Below are 27506 nucleotides of genomic sequence, written 5' to 3'. Positions count from 1 at the left end.
TTTTATTTTATGCAAAAGCCTTTTTGTTCCACTTCTCCTGTCTTGGATATTTGACAATCCATTGGTCTATGAAGATCCAGAAACTGACCTAATAGTTACGTGTTGACTCTAAGAAATAAATGCGCACCAATGCATGTGCTGACATTAGGGCTGAAACAATTAATTGGATTAATTGAGATTAATCGATTATTGAAATAATCAGCAGCTAATTTAGTAATCGAATAATCGTTACCTGGAGGATACAGACTCTATAACATACCATTTGTTCAAAGAACAACCCACTCAGAGCAGCAATTAGGCCAAAATTGTACAAAAATATATACATTTTGCATTTAAGAAGAAAAGCTCTCTTTCTTCGTAAATATCCTCTATCCAGAACTCCACAAGTTGCATAGCTTTAGCCTCACCTGTTTTAAATTCTGTAAAGAATCTCCTATTAAGCACTTTTTGCAATCTGATTATTAATCGATTAATCAAATCATGATCAAGAGATTAATAGATTATGTTTTTTGATTTGACATCTATTATGATAAGCTAGAAATTAAATGGCTTGTTGTTTCCCACTTCATTTTTTGTGATGGTGTCGGCTAAAAAAACAAAACAGCCAGCTCCAAACATCAAACACCATATCGTGGTGATGCTGCTGAGTCATGAATGAGGCATGCCATAGAAATAACTAGGAAGACACAAAAACCTGGGACTGCTTTGCAATTATCTTTAAAGTTTATTTTTACGATGCTGGGGAACCAAAACTTTAGAGGTATTTTGTATTTTTCCTGACTTATTTAATGTTAGCCATGAGATGTTCTTTGTCCACCTCCGCTGTGACCAAAGTGGATAATAGCCATATGAGCCAGTGTGGGTGTGATAATCCCCTACTGTTACAAGTCAAGCGAGTTTGCCTCTTAGTTTCTTTAGGACTGTGTGCTTGCATGCCAACTCTCATCTATTTGTTTGTTTTACGTTGTATGCCTGAACATGCATGTAGCGTATAAGAACCTTGGAATCAGCTTAGAGAACCAAGGTTTAACTCCATAGCTGAGCATACACATGTAAAACAGAAATACAAAACATCCAGATGAACAGTAAAACATATAGAATACTGCAGCGTAGTAAAATAGTATTCGCTCCTTGCCAGTTTTTGTTTTTGCTATTCGTGTCAGCTAAATATTTAGATCATTTTAATTCCAGACAAAGATAATGTGGGAATATACAAAAAAGCAATTCTCAAATGATAATTTCATTTGTAAAGGGTAACAAACTATCCAAAACTTGGTAGCCCTTCTAAATGAGTAATGGCCCGCTAACGCTAATAATTGGTTGTGCCATCCTCTGCTGCGACAACTGCCGTCAAGCATTGGAGAAGTATTGCCCACTCTTCTTTGCAAAATTATCTTTCATTCCAGCACATCTGAAGGTTTATGAACATGAAAAGCATATCTTCTCCTTCCTTTTATGGTTCCTAAGAAAATTAAGTCTATATGTTTCTAAGGTCATCAACAAACACATCTAAATCCACCGTTATGTGATACATTGTATATTTGTTGAGAATGCTCTGCAAGACAAAAACAATTTTTTTGGGGCAAACTAAGGAACGCAAAAGCACCATATGAAGGAGAGATCACAGGCTACAAAAAGACAGCAGTGAAACCTAACAGCTCACAGTTTGTCATGTAACCAAAAAAAAACATATTCAGGAAAGGCGGCATCTGTGCTGTATGCTGAGGAAATGAAATACAAGAGAGTTGGACAGAGAGAGTAAGTGAGTGAGACTGAAAGGGGAACAATTTGTTATCTAATCAGTTTGAGCCCTCTGCAAAGGTCGGCTGAAGATGAACTGCCTTGTTTGAAAGTTTTCCTCAATGGCCTCAAATACCTTCAACAGACGGAAAGATAATGATTTCACCAGTAATTGCAGATCCATGAACCCACAGATAAAAAGAGCTTTTTATACAGTCTGCAGTAGAAAAATTATAAATAAATGACATAGAATGATTTAAAGAGGATTTTCTTCTGTTTTGATGGACCAACTTAATATGACAGCAATTCTGTACAAGTTACGATCGATGATGATTAACAGCTATAATGATTAAGATATAAACTGGCTCTTTAGTTCCAAAGAATTTCACTGTTTCCCGACAGGAAACGTTGGCCAAGAGCCTCATCCAGCTGTGAGAAAGATCCTGTTTTCCTGGTTGATGGCAGGAGATGTTGTTTAAGGCCCTGTCAACACTTTAATTGCAACAATCTGCACGCCCATGTGTCAACCTCTTGGTGACTAACATTCACAGTCAGAAAAGCTCTCTCTGAAATCTCATCATTGTTTTTGCAGCAGTGTTGCTCATAGTAAGACTCTGCAAACCAACAAGCATGGGAGAGGCAACGCGGCAGCTCAGTCCTACAAAACAAACACACTGCATAAAGAGAGTCTGTATGGTGCTAAGTCTCACACTAAAGTGAGGGACAGAAAAGAGCAAGGGAGGAATTAGAAAGAAGAGGTAAAAGAGAGGGTTAGAAAGAAAGACACAGAGAATAACATATTTTTGAAGTAAGATGGCTTAAAAACTGAGGAAAATGGAAGCAAAGCTGGATGAAATAATAAAATAGAGCCACATAGCTACGGAAAAATAAAGGTTATGTTCTTGTAATAACTTTTCTGATAGCCTTGTCAAACCTAAGATTGTGTCATAAAATATCTCCAGAGGGACAAGAAAGAGAGAACTCCATACAATAAGTGTTGTTTGCTGAAACATTTCTCATAAGCCCTTATTATATGTAGAATTTGGCATAGTTCTGTTTACTGTAGTCAGGTCTGATTTCAGCATCTAAGGAACGCATGTAACACATGAAGGTCAGGTAGTATAAGTGTTTAAACAAAAAAAAACATTTTAAATTTTTTGAATGTGAGACCTCAACAGAAGTCATATTAGATATTTTGATGAGATGGAAAACTGAATTTATAGACATGGCACTGCTTTTAGTATCAATGCAACACCAAGCTTTTTAAATGCCTTCGTTCTTTTTACAGCCAAATGCTTTTTGCTGCTATGAATATCTTAAATGAATGTTTCTTGAGGAATATCCACAGATTTGTAAAGATATTTAAGATGGGGAATTGAATAGGATCAGTTATCCCTTTCATTAAGTAGTACCCCCATTTTGTACCTAAGCTTCACCATTTCATTCCTTTATTTTCAATTTCATATGAGCAAAACTATATTTTATCCATGTGCTAAAACATAGTGCATCAGCTTATTTCTTTTGGTAGTTATGTAGTTTTGATGAATAAGGGAGAGAAACACTTAAATTTCATATTTAATTTATTGCCATATTATTTTTAGATTTCATATTATGTCAGAGTTCCACTGATCATGGTTCTGTTCCAAAATTGTGTCTGTGGACTCATCAAGCAGGACAAAATGTGGCCTCAATGTACCTATGACCAACACCATAGATCCTGGCATATCCTTACAGTAGACCATAGTAGAATTAAAGAAAAGTACTTTAAATCATTAGTTGTCAATGTAGGTATAAAACATCCCCAATCTAAAAAATTTTCAAAAACAAAACCACTGGATATCAGTTCTTGTAGTTGAAGACAACTCGCTCTTAAGCTGTTTGGGACGTGAACGTTCTGCGCATCTAAATTTACATGCAGATAAGACTCCCCCTAACAATAGGTCATCGTTAGTGTCGTTGCTAGCCTGGACCAAATTGGGTATAAGTTGATGCAAGTTGATCATTTTGCATTGGAAGTAGCCGACAGCCTAGAATTGGAATTCCCTGCAGAAAAAGTAATTGTTCTATTATTCCATCTGATGCTCAACAAAGTTAGCAAAACATTAATTAAATAATGTTTTCTGGCAATGTTCCAAAGCCCTGGGCATCATCAACCTTCTTTTCCACTAGTTGACAATGCTTTTTCTCTTGTTCTCTTTGTGTCTCTGCTCTGTTCTTTCTCTCAAACCCCCAGTTGGTGGTGGCAGATGGCCGCTCACACTGAGCCTGGTTCTGCTGGAGGTTTCTTCCTGTTAAAAGGGAGCTTTTCCTCTCCACTGTCGCTACATGCATGCTCAGTATGAGGGATTGCTGCAAAGTCAACGCCAGTGACTGTCCACTGTCTCTACATGCTCATCCGGGAGGAGGGAATGCTGCAAGTCACTGACTGGATGCAATCTGCTGGGTTTCCTTAGACAGAAAAAACTTTTTATCCAATTTGAATAAATAACTAACTCTGATTGCAATATTCAATGATAAGGACTAATTGGAATGTATGTACCTGACTGTTGTGAAGTGCCTTGAGACAACATGTGTTGTGAATTGGCGCTATATAAATAAAACTGAATTGAATTGTTGTATTCAGGATCTTTTTCCAGAGCAGCATATAAGTGTTAGGATTCTTAGTCATTTAAGTCATAGTAATCCTAAGTGCCAAAATAGAAAGCATGTGATCTTTTCCATTCATAACAAGTTCTGAGTTTCAGTCTACTGCACTGTAGTTGGGAAATGTCATATTTTAATTTTAAGAGTTAACGTTGGAGGAAGTGTCGGAACAAACAAATGACATTTTTCAAGCACAACATCTCAGTGCTCTCCAAACTCAACAACACCTCAGAAAAATCCGAGTTCACCCAAAGGATAAAATACCTAAATGCACGCTAAGCCGTTTTGAACTTGTAGACCCGTTCTGGTGAGCAGTTTGAAAAGTTCTATGCAAAAATCAAGAATAAGGCATTCACCTACATTTCAGGCATAAGGGACAGTGATCAATATTCTAGATAGAACAAAACAATTGTTATATAAAAACAACGTCGAATGGTTTGGTAAAAAACCTTTGTGAATCTCTTAGGGTGCATTTCCTTTTAGTACTTATATTGCTCTGTACATTTAAATGAAACAAAAATCCCATCATTTTGCAGGATATTAAGACCAATGTTTAATTTTTAGCACAATAAAAAATTAAAGTTTCTTGTAATTGCTGAAAAGAAAATGGCCTAGCAGTCAGCATGAATCTGCCAAAAGTTGAAATGCCAATGTGTTTCCCACAAATGGACATTGGTTAGTCAGATATTTTAATGAGGTAATCATCTCACTTTAATTTAGGTAATATATCATCATTAGAATCATATTGTGGCAGTGTTTTTCCTAATTACAACTTTAGAAGATTTAAATGCTTCCAAGCCTGTCGTGCTTCTCTACATTTTAACAGTTTTTTTTATACAAAACAGCACTTTGTGAATTGTCATCCTCTGTTCTCAAGGCTGCAAAAACTACAGTTGCCTCTGTTGCAAACTGGGTTGAGATTTTGTCCACTCTGAAAAGCAAACGTGAAGTTTAACTTGCACACAAGTGCATTCATGTAAGTCTGAGTTCTTACATGAGTCTCAAAGCCTACAACCTCTCACTAATTACACATTGGATGGTGGCACAGTCCTGACCTTCATGTCTGTATCAACTGTTACATCATTACTGTTTTGACGCAAAGTGTAGTGAGGCTCCATCTTGGTCTAAAGTGCTGGTCAGTGCCATGTCAGGATTAAGTGAAGGGTACATGTCTTAAATTGTAAAACAGCATAAAATGACTGGACTCTTTGATCTAGATGACATATTTTTTTTTTGGTATTTGTACTGGAAGTTTTAGAAAGTTTGGCTGACCATTTGGAAAAACCAATTTGATCGAGTTCCATTTAAGAAAAATATTACGGAAAATACCCATCCTTTTTATGCTAAATTGCTTACATTTGGGTGTCTTAGACACAAAATAAAAAATAAAAAGCACAACCTTGTCAATGTTGGAGCCTCCCAAGTTTAATATCTTGCCTACTCATCTTAATGTCCACTTAATTTATATGTTTTGCAGGTTTCCAGTGGTATTTAAATTATCTATCTTTGGTGATGAGCACCAAGTCTTTGAGGTTGGAAGGCCTCCTTGCCATTACCCTAATCGTTATCTTGCTCCACAGATTCTATCTGAGACTCAAATAGAGACTCTCACTGGGCCGTTCCAAAACTCCTTCCTATGTGGTTGGAAGAAATATGTTGGAAAAGCTAAGAATACAGTTTTGGACTTAACTGCATATCTGCATGTAGCATTTCAAATCTGGTCTCTGCCACCTAATGTATCTAATTTTTGCTCTCTGTTCTCACATATACTCCATTCTACTATGTGGGAACTCCCAGTAAAATTTCTGTCTTTTATATAATTTTCTGTTTCTGATCCCTTTCAAAGCACTGTTAGCTACTGTAATAATACAATCTAGACACTATTTACCAACATGGAGACAAAGCCTCCACTTACATAAGTTGACATTGCAAATAAGATAGATTGGACTATGAAGCTCACATAGGTTGTATACAGAACCAGGCATGCAGACATAACTTCACATACGTCTTTAGCTTTGAAGCTTAAAGAATGGGGCTTCTGTTTTTATAGATGGGATTTTAAGGAAGGTTCAAGCCATGTATTTTATTAATTAATAGGTCACTATAAAGATATGGACATACAACCCTACCCACCACAAGACACAATGATATTCTTTTGTACAAGAAATGATTCAAGTTTATCCAAATAGGTTCTTGCTTTATGGCAGCCATCACTAACAAATAGAATGTTGTTGATTGCCTGAGTGACATTTGCTCAGATAGTCAATTAAAGAAAAAGCCTAATTTAGTTCACAGTTTGTTTAAATATTAAACCTAAATAAAAAAAAATGCAATATTTCAAACACATCCATGCACAACACTGATTGTGCATGATGCATTGTCAGTAGAAACCGTCTATACTCGAACTGCAGAAACTGTGAATGTAAAAATTTTAGCGTAAATCTGTTTCCCAAACAGTTAGCTGTCTGCTATTCTGCTTTTGTTGTACCGTGTGTGTTATCATGAACAGTCAGGCTCAGTACTACATAGCTTTCTCAAAAGGTTTGGATAATTGCATGGTTATGAATTAGCTGCTAAGAAAACAGATCAAAGGAAAGATTAAATAGAGTGACTTCAGTGGTGAAACCATGTGGTATTTAATCTAAAATACCTAACAGTAATTTCATAAAAAAATAAATTGTCAACCTGTGCAAAATTTTACCTTTAAATTAATGTATTATTCGCTGAGTTCCAAGGTCTGAGAGAATTACAGATGGAAATACTTTCCTAGTAAATGAAAGAAGTGCCTCAGAGCAGCCTAAATTGGCTGTACCATGTTCTGGATTTAACGAGAGGGTTATGGCTTAGTTAGCAGGACTAGTTTTCTATTCATTTTTTAAGGGTCAATTGAAATCATTTGTAATTTCAATTTTAATTTGATACATAATTTTGTTTTTATTTTTTACTCACCCGTTCTCAATTTATAAGGTATAATCCGGCTTAAATGTTTCACCTGTTTCAGTTTGAGAGATCTTATTTCCTTCATTTTACTTTCTTGCTCTGTAGGTCAGCTTTTTATTAAGTCATGAGCTATTCTTGTCATTTTTGTAAATCTAACCTAACACATTTTCCCCCAGTCCTCTGTCTCTGTTTCTAGTTTATCTACACGGTCCCTGAAAAAGAACATATGAGGGAAACAAAGAGACACTACTAAAATCTGTGTGTGCATGTAAAAATGTGTGCAAAACAGTGTGCCCAGTACCAGAAACCACAGGATGTGCGTCGGCAACAGACCACCTCGAAACCCATGACATCATTCAAGTGCCCCCTAAACCTCAATACACACAAATGCAGGAGCAAAAACCAAAATACACACATCACTACATAGTTTTTTTTTTTTTCCTTATTCTCATTAAGTGCCAAAAATAGTGACTGTGCCATGTCTTAAACACATGGTGGGGATCTGTCCCAATAAAGAAGCTGACCTGAACACCTGAAATGGCATACATCAAGCAGGCAAAATTGAAAACTAATTTGCTTTATGGACAAAAGCATCACCTTTTTTTAACCAAGGTGAAATACAGTGTTGTCATCTGATTTGTCTGATTGCCATTCACCAACAAGTGTTTGGCACAGCTTACACCCAATAGCAGGAAAGGACCATTTACAGGATCCCAGATGACTCTTGATAATACACAAGATGAGGGATTGCTGCAAAATCAATGACTAGATACAATTGGTTGGGCTTCCTTAAACAGATAATACTTTACCAACTGGAATTTAATGGTTGAATATTTGTTGTGAATTGGCACCATATAAATAAACTAAACTGAATTGAATGATGAAGTTTATGTTACATGGGAATTGCCAATCAAATGAATGTAAATTCCATGCATTTCTGCTTCTTTCTAAACAATTATCCTTCTTTTCGCACATTTTCCCAACAATGGAGGGCCAAACGTTGCACAATTCAACAAAAGCATCAGTAATTAATGACATCTGAAATAAAATTTATACCATAAAGGCATATGTCATTAAGAAAACAATTGATTTTATTTATAGTAATACACTGCAGCACGTAATGAAATTATTTTTATTTTGTTTCATTTGTCAGCCTTAGCTAAATCAGTGGGAGGGCCTAAAACTCCTCCACTCAATATGATTGAAGTAAGGGGCAGACAGAAGTTAAAAAACAAAACAAACCAAAACAAAATAATGCTTTTAGCATACATTAAATCAAATTTATAATAATATCGTTTAATAAAAGTGTATGAAAAACAATGTATTTATTGTAATGATTTCACATACAAAAATGTGGAAATAATCACTGAATGATTCATGTTTTTACTGGATTGTGGCAAATCTGGTCCTCCAGTCTCTTAGATGCCTAAATCATAGATAATTGAGATAATCCTTTTGTTTGCAGACCTGTAACTATGACATTAGCAAAGAAGGACACACTGTTGTTGGAACTAAAGAGTTTTAAACTACTGTTACCAGTAATCTACATAGCTTTAATTTAGATGTTGTTCATTAACGTAATAGCAATGAGGATGAGGATATATTTTTACATCACTACTCTTTATGAACAGGGATCTACACAGCCCAATTTGGGTTTTCCTCCACCAAACACTTCTGCACTTTATTTGTGACCTCCTTCTCTAGCAATGAAATCCAAACCACAAGCTCTAAAGAGAGGCAATGAAGAAATATACACCTATTACGGGTCATTAGGAAACTAATTTTCTTCATAAAGTTGGTTTCCTTATATTAACGTTGGAGTCCCAAATAAAGTCATTCTCCTGTTTTTGTCATCAGGGGCAGAGGGAAGGCATCTGGAAAGGTGTGGGGTGCTAAATGTGCCTGTCACTGTGCTAAGGCAAGGGTGCCCAGTGCATCACTTTGTGGTTAGAAGCAGGACACTAAAAACTGTGTACTCTATCCACCCTCTCAGCAGGCACCCTGCTGAGCCTTGCAAATCCTTCTTATTCACAGACACACATCTTGCCACTGTACACATCAAAACAAGATAGAGGCAAACAGACAAAACAGACATACATGGCAGTGGAGCTCCCTTGCCGTAAGGTAAAGGGAACTCCCTCACCCTTGACTGGGCTTTTGGAAACATGGGCATGGCTCAAAACTCAGGAAAAAACCACACAGAGGAACTGCAGAACCAAACCACCAGCTTTCATTCATAAACATCATTTCATGGTCAGCTGTTTGTCAATTGAGGGCTGTCATGACAATTGGTGCTTAATTGGTGTTAGACAGTGTGGTTTTGGATGCCAAGCTTTAATACTTTAACTGTGACCAATATGCATAAACTGGACTTAAAATGAGTTCATAAAAGCAGCATAAACTAGAACAGACAAAAGACAAATTAACAAAATACTGGTTTGAATCATTCAAACATTTTCACCTCAATACATGTATGATTTGTTTTATAGACGTCAGCAATAAACCGCATGCTGGCACTGCTCATGCATGAATATAAGAGAATTGGCCACAGACTTTGGTCATTTTTGTCCACAGACTGCTGGTCACAGACAGTCTGTCCTAGCCTATAATCAATGTGTCAGATTTGAGAATTTCTTAGAGAAGAAATGCTTGTAGTTCAACTTATAAGTAGGATACATTTCCATCGCATTTAGATAATAAAATCTAAAATGTTTCATATGTTAGCACCTAAACAGTATAAGCAATGTTCACAGTCCTGATAGTAAATAGTTAGACAAATTTGACCATTAAGACTACATTCTTTTAGGTGCAATCACATTTAAAACACTAAAAAGGTTGGTGTTCTCTTTGATAAAATCCTGTTTCTTTTTAAATATGCAAGCAGAAAAGAAATCACTCATGAAAATGAAACACAAAATCTGTGGAGTTCTTAGACTATACAGAGAGCAAAGTTAGTATTGACTAAGTGCATTAAGTGGCTACTTCTTTCCTGGGTTTGACCCTGCTGTACCTGTAAACTCTCTACCTGTCTGCATAGTGACAACAGAAACTATGTGTAGTTTAGATGATTAGAGAACAAGCCTTCAGTTCACATTACTACATATAAAGAATGTAGTAATATGCTGATGACACAAGAAACACATGTCTGTTTCATCACATGATCACAGCGAATTACAGTCACATTAGTAAAGATGTCCATAATCAATTACTGAATGGTTTAGAATTAGTTATTACTGCTTACTTATTGCAGAAAAGGCAAACGTTATTGTGTTTGGTCTCAAAAATTCAAAGTAAGAAATCAGCACTCAGCTTGTCTTGATGAGGCTAAAGGCCACAGAGCTTGCAAAAACCTAGATGTATTCATGAACCTACATTTTGACAACCACAACTCTGTTACTAAATTAGTCTACTTTAATCTAATAAATATTGCCAGAATAAAAGTTTTACTATTGAAACAGCGCACAAGGAAAAAAACTGGAGCATTCTTGTATTTAAATGGGTTACATTATGAACATTATGTTTTTACCAATTTCTGTAAAAACATTTTAAAAAACGCAGCTGAAGCTCATGCAAAATGCAGCTGTCAGTCGTGGCCAACACCAGGAAAACAGAAAACGAACTAGTCCTTAAATTACTAAAATTGTTTCCTGTTTGTTATAGGACAGATTACCAAGACATCTTTCTTAATAAAGCATCACTGGATTGTCTTGATGTTATGATTTGTGGGTGTTTTTGGGTTTTGTTGGTCTTATTTCACAGTTGAAGTTCTGAATCATGTTTCTGTTTATTATTTTGTGGTCATGTTTTAGTCTTGTTCATGTTTTGTCAAGTTTGGTTTTTGGATTTGGTTAGCATGTCCTCGTTCTGGCCTCTAAACCTAGAGACGAGGGGTTCGAGGAGGAAGTGCTGCCGGATCCTGTTCCTGAGGGGTTCAAGGAGTAGCTTGTCCTCGTTCTGGCCCCTGAACCCAGAGACGAGGGGTTCGAGGAGGAAGCGCCGAAGGATTGTGTCTCCGAGGGTCCCGGCGGCTCTGCTCCTGTCTCCGAGGGTTCGCCTTTAGTTTCATGTTTTTCTAGTTTCTATTAGTTTGTATTCGAGAGTCTCTGTTTTGCTCCAGTCACGTTTTGTTCTCTCCTGTCTGTTAATTAACTTTATTCGGTTCACCTGCTCCAAGCTAATCTGTCTCTTTGCTTCCCCTGGTTCACGCTCTATATATACACTTCCATTCTGTTTATTCCTTGCGGAAACATTTTCTGGATCATTTCTTACCTATTTATTTGTCTGGTTTGAATTTGCTTTTTAATGTTAGTAATTTCTTTATGTGTATTTTATGTTTAACAAAATTACACCTGTTGCCTGCCTTTTCCTGAAAACGCATGTTTAATTACCTTGTGTATGTGATGCTACGTAACTAAATTTGCCTAATAATACTTCGTGTTTGATTTCAGCATCTGGATCTTAACAGAAACAACAATGTAAAGTGACGGATGTTTCTCTTAACATTGTTCATGTGGTACAATTGAACTTCTGACTAAAGTGCACTGGGCTGCCATTTGTGACTTTTGGCCCCAGTTAAGCCTGGCCTTGAAAAGAAAAGCTGCTCTGTAATTTAGCTGCTGTGGCTAGCTTTGCTAGCTGGTGGTCGGTGGTTTTCTTCAGCCTTTTAGAACAGCCTCATTAAAACTGAATATCTAATTATAGAAACACAAAGTTGCACACTAAATGAACAAGCGCCTATAATAAAACAAAGGCTTAGAGAAAGAAATGGAAGTAATTTTGCTCAGAAAATAGATAATGACGGTTTCTAATTTTGGAAGTTGTTGGGAAATGTAGCTTGAGACTATGGATGGCATATACTCTTAAGAAGAAAGCATATTGGAAACAAAGGCAAATAATATATGCTAATTATTTCAATGTTACAACAGCTTGACATTTTCTTTTTTTGTAATTTAATATTCTATAACTACCCCCACCACCCAACCATCAAAATGTATGAGCCATATTTAATTTCACCAAGATCCAAACAAAAATGTGCAGTAATAAAATCATGGCCTTTATAAATATTGAAGTTTGCACACTCGCACTTGCAGATTAAAAAAAGTATGAGCAAAAATGCTTTCTTGAAGTAGACTAAGGGAGTTAGATATAGGAAACTTCAGAAAGACAGCAGTTTGTAAGTCCTGCGGTCATGTGTAATACAACTGCATGTAGTGATTAGAGACACAGGAGTTCCAGCTGGCAGTACCATACACTCAAATCACCCACTGGCACTGTTCTGCTCTGTGCATTTCAGACAAGAACACAGCAGTGTTCAGTGAAAACATCTGTTCGCTCATATATTATTCCAGGAAATAATCTTTACATGGAAATGACAGGTGCAAGGGAAGATGATGTAGGAAGTGGTCAGGGTCTGAAGGAAGGAATAAAACAAGACAATTCTTGAGAATCTGAGTCAAATATGTGACAGACATGTTTTTAAACTGATGGTCACATTGATAGAAATTTAGTGTTGTCTGGTGCAGGAAAGAGGTGCTGGTCAACTTCTCACCTGGGGAGGAGAGGGGGATCTGAACAAGTCAGTAGAGAGAAAAAGCAACCTAAATTTGGGCCAGACAACCAGACAAGATGACTGTTACGCTTTATAAAGGGTGACTAAGGAACAACATTAAACCTAGTTAACCATCGAACTTTAAACCAGGTTTATTCAGAATCTTTACTTGACCTTCAACCTCTTGTTGTATCTTTTCAAACTTGGAAAAGATACAACTTTATTTTGTCAATCTGGCTGCAAAACAGGTAAAGAGATATACACTATCTGGCCACTTTTTTTCAGTTTACCTTGCAAATATTGGGCTGGACTGAAAGTAGCCATCACAAATTTGATATACGGTGCACATAAAAGATTAGACATGGTGAGCAACACTATTGTGACGTTTAAATTATTCTCAGTTATGACCTGTGAGACGAGCAAAAATATAGACCTGTCACAAAAAGAATAACCTGATTCAATGGAGGCTGAAGGTTTTTTTTACAATTTACTCTGAACTTTAGATATGTGGAGAGCTTCTGAAAAATGTGTCTTTAGAAAAAGGAATGTTCTCTTTCTAGTAGGGATGGGTACTTTTCACATTTGAACCGATACGGTACTGATACCCGGTACCTGGGAATTGATAACTGTACCAGTTTTCAGTACTTTTATGTGTGTTTATGTGCTAATAAATGTTGATTTGTCAGTCAGTCATTTTCTACCGCTTCTTCCATAGTGGGTCACGGGGGAGCTGGTGGCTATCTCCAGCAGTCTATGGGCGAGAGGCGGGATACACCCAGGACAGGTTGCCAGTCCATTGCAGGGCAACACAGAAACACACAGGACAAACAACCAAGTACACACTCATTCATACCTAAGGTGCAATGCAGAGAGACCAATTAACCTAACAGTCATGTTTTTGGACTGTGGGAGAAAGCCGGAGTACCCGACAGAACCCACGCATGCACAGGGAGAACATGAACACTCCATGCAGAAAGACCCCCGGCCAGGAGCTGAACCGAGGACCTTCTTGCTGCAAGGCAACAAAATTGTTCAAGTTAACATAATGGTTTCTCAATATATAAACTTTAATGAATATATCAAAACAACATCCAGCTGTTTGTATTGTAACATTGCAGTTTTTTCAAATATTTCAACATGAAAACCCTTAACTGACTATGCAGTGTTTTCTTTCTTAATAGTCACAAATTAAAACCCAAACATGTTGCAGATGACGAGCCGCTAACGGAAAAAGGAATGCTATCGGTGCAGAATGCAGGAGTTGTAGCCATAGAGCTGAGGCTGATGAAAATTGCTCTTAAGGCTTGAGAAAAATCTTGTGCTTCCTCAGATAAGTTATTCCTGCTGCTGGCCTTGCACTTTGCGTCACAAATATTGCAGCAAGTGTAACCTGCTTTGCATTTTGAAAGTGGAGCCATACTTTTGAGCTCTTTCTATTAACCATCCTTTGTTGACTGAAGTCATTACGTTCTTGTGTGTGCACTGGTGTGTTCATGTCCGGCATGGAAAATCGCCGACTCTTCCACTCCCTCAGTGTTACAATGATGCATTTAGCTACCGAAACACGGTACCGTTTGATTTTACATGAAGGCCGGTACCTATAAAAGTACTGATTTTGGTACCCATCCCTACTTTCTAGTTTGTATGACAGGATCTAATGCAAAAAAAAAAAGCATTTATTGTGTGATAGCAAAGGTTTAGCGTTTTTATGTATTTCGGTTGGATACAGCTGCTTAGTCTAAAAGATGATACTAGAAACTAGTATGCTGTTTTAGATTAAACCAAAACTACAGGAAAGTTTATTGGTAAATCTAATTCTTTAGCACATTACCTCTTACTAGAAAAAAATCTGAAAAACCAACATTTTATTTGGAGCAGCTAAACCTAAAGAAATACAAAACGTTGTAGAAAACGTAAAAACTTACAATGTAGTGCAGTTACCTAAAATAGAACATAGTGGTTTAAACAACATGGGCTGGGTAATGCTGCTCTATCTGCCCCACTATATATTTAAGGCCGCTATATACGTTTTCATTGCCGGGAGATGAGGAGAGCAGTTGTGGTAAACAAGTTCAGGAATAAAATCATAGAGAGGTTTTTGAGTCAGGAATGTCACTAGTCACCAGGAAACATGTTTCTATTTAAACATATCCATTTCAGTAACAAGCATTTCTGTGGTTAATGTGCTGTATATGCCATCCTGGACTCTGTTAAGAAAATGTCAGATGGGACTTGTGTGACAAAACTAAACTGGTCAACCAAGCAGGACTACTGTTTAATGTGTCCTACGTTTATGGCCATCTGAACAGATAGAAAATCTCAACATGCTGCTGATGGTATCGCATTGCTCCAACATCATGTTTAACAATGCTGATTGATTTAACACTCCCAAGAAATGGAAGAACATTTCTAATTATGCTGCCAACACCAGGACACAGAGATATGAGGAAGGGCAAAGCAGATCAGTAATGAAAGGACTCAGATTTAGATTAAAGGTTTTGAACAGGACGGAACTGACTGAGTGAAGTAAGGCATATTATTCAAGGCAACTAAATTTCTTACAAAAACTCTGTTCTGGGTTTGATAGTTTATAATGATATAAGATAAATAGCTGAGTCTACAGCTATAATTAACAGGCCATCAGCAAATTTCATCACATTAAGGGTAATACAGCTAATTTAAAAGACAAACATTAGAGATGATGGTCTTATATATATATATATATATATATAACCTCTAAGAAATTAGATTTAGTTTTAAGCATTTAGGTGGATTCCCACTTAATTAATGGCTGATACTTTATTAATGATGCAGAATATTTTCTTAGAGGAGAAAATATTTTTTCCTCCCATAATATATGTGTATGTATCCAAGCAGTTTCAAGTAATCATTAAGTTGCTTTTGCCTTTATGTCATATCAGCATAGGCCAAATATGTAAACAGATGAATAGACTCAAAAAGTAATAAATAGATGTATATGGTACTTCCTTAGTTATATGGACTCCACAAAGTGCTTTACTAAATCTGCCAAACACATTCATAAACCAATATTTTTTAAACTATAGATCCCTAAAACATGGCTTAGTTTTGGATATAATGCTACATTCTTGTATCTGTTTGGGCTTCGTGAAGCAAAGCATCAAGACTCTGGAAGTAAATAAGGTATACTAACGTTTTGATTAACGGCTTAATTTAAATGTAGGTGTGGGTGAGAAGGAAAGTTTTTAAAACAAAATCACAAATTCCCTATGTGAAAAATGACATGATGGACCATTTTGGCCAAAGAACATCTTTTCGTCACTTTGTCACATTTTTGCGTAACTACAAAAATAATTTTGATTTTAAAAGTAAACAAAAACACTCAAGTAAAGTGCACCTTTGCTAGATAAAGTTATATTATAAAGCTAAAGAAAAAGTGGAAAATAAAATAAAAAAAACAAAACAGCAATGGAGAGAATCTGCCTATATATGAAATCCCAATTTCTCTGCTTTGACAGATTATTAATCCTTCCTGATCAAATATTGCCCTGTTTACGTTGGTCCGAAGAAATATTTTTTGAAACAGAAAAATATTTTTGCAACTGAAAAAAAAAGATTTAAAACTGAAAAGATGTGTTTAAAACTACTTTTCAGATTCATGTTTTTTTTTCCAGTTTCAGATTAATTTTTCAGTTTCAACCTGTTGCTCCCTTGCTGTGGGGGCAGGAAATGACATGGGGAGTGATGGGAATATTTCCTTTAGGCGCCTAAAGAAAATATTCCCAAGTATTGCATTGAAGAACTGTGGGAACTAGAAATGTCTTTAAAACATCAATATTCTATGTTTATGTCATTGGTTTTGAAAAATTATTTGCCTCACTGATCCCAGCTGTTTAGGTCAGCACATAACACAAATATCATTTGAGAAATTATGATTTTGACAAATTTGTGCAGCATTTTCAATCTGTGTTGGATATTTCCTGTGCTCTCAAAGTAAAGCGGTTCTCTCACTCTCCATGTTTCCCGTGCGATATATGACAACCAGCCTTTATATTATTTTCTGGTCATTTGCGCCTGCAGACGACGAGGAAGTCATACTGTCCTACTCCCGCCGGCCGCCGCTGCTGCAGTCTGGCAGATCTGCTTTACTTTGAGAGCACAGGAAAGGTTCAACGCGGACTGAAAATGCTAAGCAAATTTGTCAAGATCATAATTTCTCAAATTACATTTGTGTCGTTTGCTGACATAAACAGCTGGGATCAGTGAAGCATATTATTTTTCAAAACCAATCACATAAACATAGAATATTGATGATGTTTTAAAGACATTTCTAGTTCTCACAGTTGATGAATGCAACACCTGGGAATATTTCCTTTAGGCACCTAAGCTGTCAGTCATCATTCCACGCCCCATGTCATCTATGTCTCACCCCCACACCGAGGGAGCAGCAGTTTGAAACTGAAAAGAAACTTGAATTTGAAAAGTAGCTTTTGTCGTGGTTTGTGTTTTGGAGGTAGGACCAAAAGTAGAATAAGGTTGAAATGATGAAAACAGGTTTCACAAAAAATAAACTTACATGAACATGAAAAACAAGAAAGCTTAAGTACTGAGGGGAGTGGAGTGTAAGCCAATGAGCTGGGAGTCAAGGTAATCAGAAGTGAATATGGCACAGGTGTGCACCAGGGCTGCAGGGAGACAGAGGGAGTGACTGATTAATATGGTAGCAGGGGGAATTAACTGGGAAATGAGTAACTGAAAAGAAGGTAAACAAAGAAACTAGACTAGAAAACAGATCTAAAGTTAAATGAAACTAGACACATGAAACACCAGAATCAGAAGGTAACAAAAACTAAACAAGACATCTACTAAACCTGAATGAACAGAAAACACCTGGCTGAGAAAAGTAAACAAAAACACTAACACTGGCAGAGCAGGGGAAATAATCAAAGCACAAACTCAAAGCTCTAGCACAGGTAGGTTAAGACAGTTTTAAACAGTTATTTTCAGTTTTAAATCTTTTTGTTCAGTTTCAAAAATATTTTTCAGTTTCAATTCTTTTTTCAGTTACAAATTACTTTTCGGTTTCAAATCCTTTTTCTTCAGTTTGAATAAAAATGTTTTTGACAAACTTTATGGCCCCAATTTAGCTCCACAGAAGCTGCCAAAGTCATGATTTTCAGCAATAAAAGTGTAGCAGTTATTCTGGCAGCAACTTTATTTTTTACTTATATAGAGTCAGTAAAAAGTCCACAGAAAGCTGTCACTGTTACAAATTTCAAAGGGATTTGCGCCGATGAAAATGTTCATGTTCTGTCACTTTGTAAGTCAAAGAAGAGAAGTTTAATATCTACAGCCAGGATTAAAATCTGTTTTGAGAGCTGTAAATTTGTGAGCATTTCACAGTATTTACACTGTGAAACTGTCTGAGAAATGCTTCAAAATTCAGAGGTTTGTAATATTCACAGATATTTATTAAATAAACCCCGAGAGATGCCTGCTAAATAAGAATTAAACACATACAAACAGAGCAGCAGTGCATTGCTACTTTAAAAGCCATTGCTGGAGGCACTGGTGGCTCAGTTGGTATAGTGCGCGCACCATCTTCAGAGGCTATTGGCCTTGCAGATGGTGTCCTGGGTTTGATTCCAAGTCTCGGGCTATTTGCTGCATGTCTTTCCTGTCTGATTACTGTACAATAAAGGCCATTAGTGCCAAAAAATCTTTAAAAATAAAAACTATTGCTGATACCTCTTAGTTTTGGTTGTTTTTATTTGTGGTTTAAAACATAAATGCTCTAAACCCCTGAAATATTAATTTGAATGAAGGATTTCTTCCCTCTTGCTACAGGCAGTTGTAAACAAACATTAAAGATTTACAATGTTTAAAGCTTAAAGCTTACAGAAATTATGAGCTTTAAATTATTTTAATTGATATGAATTATAATTTGAAAAAAAACAAAAAAAAAAACAATCCACCAATTTGATCTGCTTAGTAGCCTCCCTTTGTAACACTCCATCCAAAAGGTCCTAGTAAATTAAAAGGTTCCACCTCCTTGGCTGGGCCTTTTTCTGTGGTAAATTTCTACCCTGCTCATTTGTATTTACCCTGGTAAATGAAGTGAAAACACAGTTGTTAAGGCCCGATAATACTAACCTGGTTCTTGGAAAATGTTCCTGAAGTGGAAACGTGGTTTTACACTTTATAGCTTAATTTGACACAACATAACCACTGTTTAAGACCTTTTTCTACACTTAAAAATATAGCAAATGAACACAGTGCAGTATATTTTTAACCATGTCTACAAATAGCAGGTTTTCTAAAAAGCCCATAAGTAAAAACAGGAACTCTAAACTTCATAGAACACATTCTCGTTTTACCACTTTTTTTGTATGATTAGAATACATAAGTCCATAGCAGAGACAGAACATATAATGCATCCAAGCACTTAAGCGCAGTCACAAACCATTTCCTAACAATTTGTCAGGGATTTCTCCTGGGTTATGGCCACCATTACTCAGCAAGCCTTGAACAACAGTAGCAGTTTCAGAGAACCTCTGGATTGCTAATGTTCTTTCCCTCTGCCTTCTTTTCATATGGCGAAAACAAATATGCTAATGAAAGATAATTGGCTTGTGTTGTTTTAGTGTTTGCCTGTCTCTGTGGAGATGGAGACAATAGCCTGCCAGGCTTGCCAATGCTAATTGGCAATGCTAACTGCTGTTGCTATGCAATGAGTGGCAACGTGGGGATGCTTTCAATTTCCTGTAGTAATCTTGGCAACACGATAAATAATGCAAAGAGGAAATAATTATCGCAATTAAAATCAGGAATCTGTTTTGGCTCATTTATCTTAAAATTTTTTAAGTCATTCTTAGTTTCCAGCAAACAAACTTCTATCCTTTTATTGACCCTTAAACCAATTAGAAGTTGAACTGTCTGACAAAGAGCAGCTCCATAAACAGAGAAAGTCTCACCTCTACTCAGCAGGAAGTGCTGCATGTTTACCAAGTGGGTAAATTACAACCCATCTGACTGTTTTGGTATTAAGATTTCAGAGTCATGTAGGGAGTCTGTCGAAGGATAAACCTCAACTTGTTTTTGCAATGACAGTACAGAGGAAGTAGGCGGTGCAGTCTTGCTTTCACCTTCTAAGGAGATCTGTCAGCTGAAAATGTTACATGGATGCAAGATGAGCTTATCTAAGACTGCAGCTTTGGCGTTAAGTATAAAGTGTGCATATGTGTTGTCTTGCAACACCTGCTAAAATGCTGCATGAGTAAGTAAGAAAAATCTCAAAGTGGCTGTTCAATTTTCCACATGACCATCTTCACTTAGGCTCAAACTGGTGCACACCTGGCAACCAGTTCTAGATGCCGTAAAACTTCTCGGCTTGCATCACTCTAACTTCAATTCAATTTGACTCTTAATACTGCTTAAAAAAGAAAGCAGTTCTGTCATTTCTGGTAAAGAGTCCATCGGCAATAAATCTGTTTAAAAGCAAAAAATACGATAATTTTAAAATGACTTGTTTTTAATTTCCTTTAAAAGGACAGGGTGTGTTGGGCTGGAGTGGTGATGTTGCTCCAAAGCTCACACTTACATGGCTGGCTTGTTCAAAAACGGTCCTGAAAATGTGCAGCTTGTGTGTCGCTTTCCTCACCAGCGTATGATTGTACACAAGAAGAAAACGCAGATGTGGGCTCGCAAAATGTATTTGAACACTTTTAGAAGTGTACAGCAGGTCACAGAGCTTATTGGTGCAGACCTATAAACGTCTCTGATTTAGAGGAAAACTCAGGAAAAGGAAAATACTTTTAAATTAATGTGTGTACTTGCCATTACCTCGAGGCAGGACACATTCTGTGTCTGCAGGGCAGCTTTCAAGACTGTAGCTTGGTTTAAGAAGGTAGCATATTATAATGTCCTCACATTTCAAACATTTTTACAGCTAGTTACAGGTTTAATAAGCTTTGAACTACAGCCAAAGTCTTTCCTAAAATCTTCTCAAAGCTTCCTCTGTGCCCATACATACCTGTCTAATCCCCAAACACCGCCCTGAAGTCTCCAAGTTGAACACTTTACCTGCCAGCTTCTGAAACTTTAAAAGTATAAAGATTTTAAGGTTACTAAGTTCTTCTGAGAAGCAGACAACTTTTAAAGAGGGACAGACAGCATTACATAGCTTGTGTAGCATTTACGATGATCACACACTGCTGGGGAGCACCTACATTCAGGAAAATACTGTATGTGTGCCCAAAAGTGGTTAAACATCTATTACAGCTATCCATGTTCTTAGACGTAAGGGTGATTCAATCTTAACAAAACTTTTTTTTTTGCTTTGACCTTAGATAAAATAGAGCTATTAAAAGTGAGCCTGCATTTCGCGATTTCTGCAGAACCAAGGTTAAGTAGAAGATGGAGACAAACACAGGACTAAACGCTAAAAAATCTGCTTCACTCTTGCAGCCAAAAGCTGTTATATATAACGTTTATGCATCAGACGTTTGAGGCAGGAATAAAGACAGTTTTCTCTACAAAAAAACTATAAAGTTTGTCATAAATCACATCTTATTTATTAACAGGGCCAGTTCTAAGTTTAAAAAGGTGATTCCCACATTTTTTCAGCAAATACATAAAAAAATGTATTTATATTTAAGGTAGACCATTAAGCTCAGCGAACTCAAACATGTTGGGGGAATCACTGGTCCACATTCAGACATGATCCTATGATCACACCCACATACAGTACATATTCACATCTTCCCCACGACGACACCTCACTCAAGGGCACAGCAGCCATATCAATCTTAATGTGTGTAGTAGAGAAAGAGACTTGAGAAAGTGTTAGACACAATTAGAGACTGGTACCACTCAGCAGCAACAACTAGGCTGTAAAACTAAACTGCACTAGTTCCTGCGACTACATGTTGAATGACCACCTCGAACACTCACCTCCCCATTGGGCTGAACAAAACACAGTCTGTTCTCTCTACTCTATATCTGACTGACAGAAATACACGATCACACTGTATTAACCCACAATTGTCTTTGCTCAGATGCATTTCCAATAGCCAGTAGTCTGAATAAATAAATCGGAATAGAATTAATTAATTACTAGTAGTAGGATTGCAAGAATGATTTAAATGTGTTGGAGTAGTGGCTAAAACAGGAAATTTACAGAATCTTCAAAATAATTTCTCTATATTCAGCCTGAATCAATGAGGGAAGTCATTTAAACAGCTTGTTAACATTGTTAAAGTTTTAGTCACTGATGGTGATAAAAAGCTATTGGGGTGAAGCCGATCATAAAGGAACTATGGATACATGCACTCAAAACATCTAGATCAAGAACTTTCTTTTGAAACTCGAGCACCTGCTATGAAGTCTCCTATTTGCTTTATTAGTCTCAAATTTCTCAGATCTCCTCAACATGCAACGTTTCTTTCAGATATGCACTTATTGAATTTTTTTCTAGGCTGATCCTAGTGGCCAATTTTTGTAAAGCACTGATCTGCCAATTACAATTTCTCTCTAAGACCCATATGGGTGTATTAAATTATCAACCATTTTAAATTACTTTAATGTTAATAACCCATCTCACAACGCATCTCATTGGGCCTCATGACTTATTCATACAATGTATTTTATCTAAAGCTTGAATCACACCTTTCCATTGAGTCAACAATTGCATTTATGAAGAAAAAGAGTATATTTCTTAAAATATATGCTGTTTATTGAAACAATAAACGTTAACTGAAGACTTTACTTTAGACATGGCTTCTAATGGTTTTCATTTGACAGTGTTTTTATTCTTGCCACTCATTCATAAATGCCAGTTTTTTGGAGTACACAGCTGTCTGGTCATTTGCTTCTCCTAGATGAGCCATGGAATTCTGCAGCTCCTCCAGAGCCACCATGGGTCTCTTGTTTGCCTCTCTGTTTATTGCTTACCCTGCCCAGCCTGTAAACTGCTCGACTGAAGTTCTGGCTTACTTTTGGATGATAGATTGATCTGTGCTATATAAAACTTCAACTCCTCTCTAGAGCTTTATACCTGAACTGTCTGATTTGTTCCTTGGTCTTGATGGTGTTTGTTCACTAATGTTCTAAAGCTAACCTTAAACTTAACAAAGCAGCTGTATTTACATCAAGATTACATACATAGGTGGACTCTATTTATTAATTAGCAGAGTTTTAATTTACAATTTATTTTATTTAGTGCTATCAGATTAAGAGGGGTCACACTTTTCAGAATTTGGTTTGTAAACAACAAATGATTTATTCTTTTCCATTTATTTCTATATATAATTATTTGGTCTATAATTAAATTACATTGAAATACAATGAAGATTGTGGTTGTACTGTGGCAAAATGTGGAAAAGTTTAGGGGGCAAGAACAGAGCTAAAAAAAACTCACTTCCATGCAAAACAAATTAATGTAGTAGAGGTTACTTGTGTTTATGCTTTGAGCCAAGTGGATCATCTTTCTTGGGACAATACTATGCAGCTGTTCTGTGCAGGAATGTGTGAATTTGGAAGAAATTTGTGCGTCTACAGGAAACCAATCTGACCCACGGGATTAGCGGCGGACCTGGAGAGTGACTCTCATTCTGCTCCAGATGTTTATCATGTCACAAAGCCCTCAAAGCTCTCGGTGAGTAGTAGGTAGGGAACACAACCTCCTTTCAACACATGCCTACATACACACAGAGGCACAAACATTCCAGCTGCTGCTGAAGTTGCAGCCCAGTGAGAAGTTTGCTGATAGGAAATTTCCTGTGCATCTGATTCTGCTTAGTAGAACAATATAAGGTCAAAAGATCCCAATATGCTCACACAAAAACAGGATAAACTTTTTTTTTTATTACTTTCGAAAGGCAGAGGTCACCACAAAAAGGTTTTTTAAATGGGTGGTCATGTGGGAGCTTTATATTTTTAGGATAGTACACCAAAACCAAAAGACAGAATTTCAGGAATTTTCCTCCTCGAACATTAAACATTAGCAAGCTTTCAAGGACGAAAAAGATATATAAATAAATAAATGTGACAATTTAAATAAAATTGGAAATATGCTCATCTAAATTCCAGATTTAAGGAAGCGCTTCATTATATTAAAGGAAATGACAACACAATGAGAGCAGATTCTCTTGCTAGAAGACTTCAGGGTAATGACTACTACGAATTTTGGAATGAGGTCAAAGTTATGAACAATGCAAATCAGGTTATAAATGTAAAGTACTTCTGAACCCTTTCATGTTAGTAATGGTGTGTGACAAGAAGGAATTATCTCTCCAGCTCTTTTTAATGTATATATTGATGAATTGTCCTCAAAGCTGAACAGTTGTAAAACAGGCTGTCATTGGAACAAAAGTCGTCAACCATCTATGTGGATAACTTGTTAACTTGTTAAGCCCGACAAACCTGAGCTGTGTGTGGTGTGTTTATATTTTTTTTGTTTGATCACAAATAAATCAGAGTAACAGTTGCAATAGTGCTTCTACTTGTAAAATATTATGTTATGTCTTACCTTTACACAGGTACCAAAAGTTTGCATGTAGAGCTTATAACTTGAGATTTACCTGATTTATTTCAGGTAAGTAATTTTAGGCGGAAATTGTTTCTAAAACTCTTAGGGCTTAACATGTATGCCCATACATTCCGGGAATGCAAACAACTGTTGAATATCTGTTCTGTTTGGGAAAGAACATGATGTTATGTATGACTCTATTAAGAGCAATATGATCATTGTGTGAAGCAAGCAGGACAAAATATGATATTTCCTGTTTTTTCTTTGTGTGATCAGTTGCTCACGCAGTGTTGTGTTCAAATACCTTGGACATTTTGTGACTGATGACTGGTGTGATGACAGAGACATCAAAAGACAATATTGTTAACTGTTTGCTCAGGCTAACATGCTGTTGCATAAATTTAGTATGTGTTCCCTTGATGTAAAGCGTGCCTTAAACAAAGCCTTCTGTATCCCACTGTATACAGCCCCCTTGTGGCGTTGCACAATGTGTAGGCTGACGGTGGTCTATAATGACACCTTCAGGCTGCTGATGAGGGTGCCCAGGTGGCACAGTACCTGTCAGTTGCTTGTGGATGCTCACACCTGTGAGGCACTTTTAACACATTTAATGTTTAAATTTATGCAGCAATTGGAGGAGTGATGGAGGAAAACTCCATCATACAAACTTTGACCCACCCTCAGCTGAGCTGCTGTCGTTCCCACCTTCGTTCTGAGGAATCATTAGATGAAGAGTATGTTTAAATAATTGTTGTATTCTGTCAGTCTTTTATATATGGACAACTTTGTGTGTGCATTAAAGTTTCTTATTATTATTATCATTAAACAAATACGTTTATTCAAAATTATTTCAGCATTTCAATAATTGGTTCAATATATCATTAAATAACTACACATAAAATGTATTAAAAAAGGTATTCATTCTTTGTTATTTAATATCTAAATGGAGAGGCTAACACTGTTATGGAAAAGGTAACTGGTCTGCATTTGAGTTGATGTGCACCTTAACCAATCAGGCTCCATTTGACATGTTAAAGTCAGAGTTTCAATCATTTCATGATGGACAGGATGCAAAGAAAACATAAAACAGCAATATAGTAACCAAAATATTATTTTTGATACATATTTTTATGGCCACTTTCTCATTAACACATTTAGTATGTTCCCTAATAGCATGATTTACTGAAGGTAATGTGGTAAATGCTGTTGAAGCGGGCCATGATTTTGTAAGCGACAGAATATTTGATTTTGGTTAAGAAATTGTAAAAAATACATAACTATAAACACCTAATCATTCAACTATGATACAACAAAAAGTGTGTATTTTTGACCATACAATAAAAAGTTCAAATTTAGAGATAATTTAATACTATAGTAAATATACATTTAATTGTTTGTGTTTCTAATACATTATTGACATATTACTATAATTACGGGTATGATTACCAATGTTAAGATTTTTAATCACCAAATTATTAATTTAGTGAAAAGTGGCACCTTTTGGATTTCTCTGTCCTGCAAATATAAAGGGGTGGCCAATGCCAACCCTTGCCCCGGCCCATCACTGGTGCCACTGTTGATAGATCATCCCATAAGAGAGACTTTCAGTCAATGCATAAAGAATTCAGCTATTTGAGATAAACCTTTATAAACAAACTATTTATACATTTGAAACTTAGTATGAAAACTAATGATGTTCTGAACTGCATGTCATATGTAAAGGCAGCTGGCAAGAATTGCGCCTTGTTCCAGCGGTGCCAGCCGTGCGTAAAGAGCGCTGCGTGTCTGGAGCGCACATGCTGAACCTTCAGGGAGGACGTGTCACTTATCGTCCACATTACATATCAATCAAAACACCTCTGAGCACTCAGTCGTGCTCTGACACGTCATACCAAAAATATTTCAGCTTTCTAAAAGCGAAGCGAAATGTAAAATAGTGAAATCATTAATAGTTCCCCAGAGTTGCGTCTGATGTCGCTTCTAGGTGTTATTTTGTTAGAAACGATACATAGCTAATAATTACTTTTATAAGTCCCGTTAAAGACTTTCTGAGTTTACGTGCAACTTTAAACGATCGGAATGCGCTTGATGGCGAACTTCAGCACCGAAGCGTGGAGATGGGAATGGAAAAAAAAAAAGTTCTTACCGAGATACTGCCTGATGTCCAGCAGCATTCTTGGAGCTCCGCCGTTTAGCTGGTAAAAAAGCGAGCCGAAGCAGAAGAGGAACAGCGCAGCCATGCAGAAACCATAACCTCGCAAGGAGAAGCGCCACGGTAGAGCGCAGAGCAAGCCGTGCTTTCGGTGGTGTCGCTCTCTGATGTGGTTTGGAGTCTGGTGGTGGTTGCTGTTGCTGTTGTGAGAGGAACTGCCGCCGAAATTCTTCATCATCTCCTCCTCATAAAGCAACGTGGAAAGTCACCCATCCGCCTCTTGGAAGTGAAAGTTGCCGCTTTAGGATCATTTGATTGAGGGTGGGGGGGAAACAGTGAGTTCAATTTTGGAGACGCGCAAGAAATTCTGGAATCTCCTCTGCTGCTGTCGCTCCTGCTTCTGCTGCCACGGGGTTCTTGTTGTTTTTATAGTGCACACCACTTTGCTACTGCTCAGTCCTTGCTTCTTCCCTCTCGTTGGATGAGTGTTCCTTCCTTCCGTCCTTCCAGCAGAGTTAAGGGTTCATCCTTCTCCTCGAGGCTCTCGGTGTCAGATTACTGAACGTGGAAAGAGGAAAAAAGTCTACCTCATATTTAGTTTGGATAGGTGAGTGTAAAACAGCGCCTACCAGCGTCAGTGGAGGGGTTCTTTATGAGCAGTTGGTGGGCTTTGAATTTTGATTGTAGAAGCTGTCTTTTATTTTTTTATTTTATTTTTACATTTTTGTTAAAAGGAACATTTTGAAAAGTTTGGCGAGCATTTGTATTCAGATCATACTTTTATGTACATATTTTTGTAATGTTCCTCTATGCAAACTGAAAATTGTTCCCATTCTTTTTAGCTCAAACTCAGTTAGAACATCTGTGGATATCAATTTTCAAGTCTCACCACCAATACTCAATTGGATTTAACTATAGGCTTTGAAAGGGCCTTTCTAATACAAGAATATAGTTTGATCTAAACAATTCCATTGTAG

At 36.8% G+C, this 27506-nt stretch overlaps 1 protein-coding gene across 1 annotated transcript in view; it reads right to left on the bottom strand.

The window, feature by feature from the left end:
- The window catches only part of usta (uronyl 2-sulfotransferase a), an 86300-nt gene extending 59230 nt beyond the window's left edge, over window positions 1-27070 (bottom strand). Inside the window, exon 1 of the mRNA XM_047388049.1 lies at window positions 26524-27070. Within this exon, the coding sequence (XP_047244005.1) occupies window positions 26524-26767 (244 nt within the window). The 5' untranslated portion in view covers window positions 26768-27070. The remainder of the gene's footprint in view (window positions 1-26523) is intronic.
- Between the last annotated feature and the right edge of the window lie 436 nt (window positions 27071-27506).

Source organism: Girardinichthys multiradiatus, chromosome 15 (assembly GCF_021462225.1).
Source record: "Girardinichthys multiradiatus isolate DD_20200921_A chromosome 15, DD_fGirMul_XY1, whole genome shotgun sequence".
In the NCBI taxonomy this organism is placed as follows: domain Eukaryota; kingdom Metazoa; phylum Chordata; class Actinopteri; order Cyprinodontiformes; family Goodeidae; genus Girardinichthys; species Girardinichthys multiradiatus.
The sequence above is the reverse complement of the archived record's forward strand: the minus strand, read 5'-3'. Positions and strand labels throughout refer to the sequence as shown.